Source organism: Triticum urartu, chromosome 1A (assembly GCF_056163025.1).
Source record: "Triticum urartu cultivar PI428250 chromosome 1A, HENAU_Tu73, whole genome shotgun sequence".
Taxonomy (NCBI): domain Eukaryota; kingdom Viridiplantae; phylum Streptophyta; class Magnoliopsida; order Poales; family Poaceae; genus Triticum; species Triticum urartu.
The window spans coordinates 581,500,579-581,503,912 of record NC_141873.1 but is presented as its reverse complement, the minus strand read 5'-3'; the positions used below and the strand labels follow the sequence as shown (position 1 = coordinate 581,503,912).

Genomic DNA, 3,334 nt, shown 5'->3' with positions numbered 1-3,334 from the left:
GAAATGGCAAACAAACATTTTGAAGAATGTTTAGTAACTGAGTTAACAAAAAGATCTCTCTCTGTTTTGCAAAAAAAAAGATGTCCCTCTAATTTGAAATATGTTGCAAACAAAAGTTACTCAATAACTAGAATAGGGGCAGCATCTTTTGCAGGAGCTCTACCAAACGAGAAAACCAAAACAGCCCAGCCCAATGGTTCTGTTTTCCAAAAAAAAAAAAGTTCACCGAAGGTAGGCGTAGGCAATAGTACAGGGGATATGGAGCGGATATGGAGCTTTACTGCAATGGGGGTGAAGTGGGTTAGTATAGGTGAGATTAGACACAAAACATATAGGAGTATTATAAACTCTTGGTACTATTCTAGTAACTTTGCGAAGTTGGTCTCTGATTTCCTCCACCGTTTTGCTTTTTCTTGTACGGAACATATTGGCCAGTTGTGGAACCACTCCGTCAACTATATATGAAAGATGATGCTTGAACTACCGCATGGGACATGTGGTTGGCAAAATCAAAATTCATACAGATGATGCTTCAACTATATATATAGTTGCCGCCTTCTATATAGCGCTCACAGCCATAGTTGCCACTTGACTTGCGGATCAATCAATCATGGCAAGGACACCGAGGACGACAATTTTACACCACCTTGTCCTAACCCTCTGCATCCTCTCAGGTCAAAATACGCCCTCTTTAGCTTCCACTGCTGCGATCGATGAATTCCTTGGCTGCCTCTCCGCGGACATCCCGTCTCGCCTCATCCAGACCCCTGCAACCCCGTCCTACTCTGCCCTCCTGCTCTCCACCGCCTGGAACCTCCGCTACATCCTGCCGGACACCTCCAAGCCTCTAGGGATCATCGCGGCCACCGAGCACGCCCACGTGCAGACCACCGTGCGCTGCGGCCGCCGCCACGGCGTCCGCGTCCGCGTGCGAAGCGGTGGCCACGACTACGAGGGCCTCTCCTACGCATCTGTCCACCTCCACAAGCACAACGAGCCCTTTGCGGTGCTGGACCTCGCCACTCTCCGGGCGATCCACGTCGACCCAGCGCGTGCTGAGGCGTGGGTTGAGTCCGGCGCCACCCTTGGCGAGCTCTACTACGCCGTCGGCGCCGCCAGCTGCTCGCTCGGGTTCCCGGCGGGCTCGTGCCCCACCGTGGGCATCGGTGGCCACCTGAGCGGCGGCGGGTTCGGCTCGCTGGCACGCAAGTACGGCCTCTCCGCCGACAACGTCCTCGACGCCCTCGTCGTGGACGCCGACGGAAGGCTGATGAACAGGAGCAGCATGGGGGAGGACCTCTTCTGGGCTATCCGTGGCGGAGGCGGCGAGAGCTTCGGCGTCGTGCTTTCGTGGAAGGTGCGGCTAGTCCCCGTGCCGGAGACCGTCACGGTGTTCAGCATCATCCGGTCAAGGAACCAATCCGCCATCGAATTGATTACCAAATGGCAAGAGATGGCGCCGGTTTCACCGAAAGACCTGTACCTCCGCGTGCTCGTGTTGAACCAGCAGGCTAATTTCCAGGCGCTGTTTCTTGGCCGGTGCGGCGACCTCCATCGGCTCATGCAAGATCGCTTCCCTGAGCTTGGAATGACGGAGCAAAACTGCCGGGAGGTGAGCTGGGTCCAGTCCACGGTCTTCTTCGGCTTCTCCGCGACGTCCATACCACTGAAGCAGCTCCTCAACAGGAGCAGCAATCCGCGCTACTATCTCAAGGTTAAGTCCGACCACGTGCAAGAGCCCATTCCAAGGGATGTGTGGGAGAGCATATGGACGGCATGGCTCGAGAAGCCGGAGGCCGCGCTGCTCATGCTGGACCCTTACGGTGGCTTGATGAGCAGCATCTCGCCATCGGAAACGCCGTTCCCGCACCGGCAGGGGAACCTTTACCAGCTCCAGTACTACTCCTTCTGGTACGAGAACGGGACGGCAGCAGCGGAGAAGCGAATGAGCTGGGTCAGGGGACTGCACAAGGAGATGGAGCCTTACGTGTCCAAGAACCCAAGGGCTGTGTATGTCAACTACAGGGACCTTGACCTGGGGACGAATGAGTTGGACGGTAACGTGACGAGCTATGACAAGGCTAGAGTCAGCTGGGGAGACAAGTATTTCAAAGGAAATTTTAAGAGGTTGGCAGCCGTGAAGACCATGGTGGATCCCCATGATTTCTTCAGGAATGAGCAGAGCATCCCTCCTCTTCCCGCTGCGAAAATGATACCGTAGATTCCATTTGATCTGACTTTCATTTCTTTGGAGTGTGCAGTGCTCGTGATTGTCTTTGCATGTTTCGTCTTTTTTTTTTGAATTGTTTGGATTGCTTACCGCACGTTTCATGTGGTTGCATGTTTCGTCTCTTAATTTCATTCTCTATGGCTAAAATATTGTGTGTCTTGGTGACGTGACGTGTTTATAATCATGAGTGGAAAAAAATGTAAAGTTTATGAAAAATAACAAATAAAATAGAATGATATTGTCCCTTTGTCCAAGCTGCGACTGGGCTCTTTGGTGCGATAGGTGTGGAAAGACACTACTACAATGAAAGATGGCTCTTCATTCTCGAACAGAGCAGACACACAATCAAATGTGCACATTACTATCGAAAAAAGCTTTCATCCCGTTTTATAAATAAAGTAACCACCAAATGTGCACATTACTACAACAAATTAAAAACACGGACGGTGATGGTTGGTCATTGGAATGCACCGAATGCGAGCTCCACTTTGTGCTATTCTGCGTCAAGTATCATAGTGTGCATGCATGAGGATAAAACGGTACATGTGAACTATTTCATAATAATACTGAAGGAGATGACTCCAACCAAGAAGGAAACAGCCACCAGGTGTTAAACATAGTAGGACCGTGTGACTTGTCCATACATTGTACCATACAAGTTTATCATTACCATGATTCAAAAGGGTTACGGTGAACAACAAAAAAGATTACTGTAAACCATCTTAAAGTTCCATGATTCCATGCATGAGTGGCACTCTGCAAGACCGACATCAATGTGACTACCATGTCTTAGGGCGATGGTGACTGTTTGATGAGATTTTGTACTATAAATAGTTTGAAAATAAAAGGAATAGATCAACATTGACGTCGAGGCGGCACCGCCCCTCAGTGTTAGCACTTCGTCGCCTCCACAACAACGAGAACACCGGAGGCAACGCTAGGCCCTTGATGATTCGCTCGACGGCGGCATCCCTTCACGACATCGTCTTCAACACCACAAGCCGTAGGCATCGTCAACTACGACAACACCAAGCTTCAAACCATGATGCTGACGCTCAAGGTGGCCTTGCCCCTCAGTTGTCGGTATTACAGCAATTTTACAAC

At 50.6% G+C, this 3,334-nt stretch overlaps 1 protein-coding gene across 1 annotated transcript; it reads left to right on the top strand.

The window, feature by feature from the left end:
- The first annotated feature begins 561 nt into the window (after nt 1–561).
- Nucleotides 562–2,484, top strand: LOC125540406 (berberine bridge enzyme-like Cyn d 4). Its single transcript, XM_048704021.2, has one exon. The coding sequence runs from the start codon at nt 611–613 to the stop codon at nt 2,219–2,221; it is 1,611 nt and encodes a 536-aa protein (XP_048559978.1). The 5' UTR covers nt 562–610; the 3' UTR covers nt 2,222–2,484.
- Nucleotides 2,485–3,334: the final 850 nt, after the last annotated feature.

Bases quoted from the DNA above. Each gene is read 5' to 3' on its own strand.
- LOC125540406 (XM_048704021.2), top strand. From the start codon at position 611: ATGGCAAGGACACCGAGGACGACAATTTTACACCACCTTGTCCTAACC.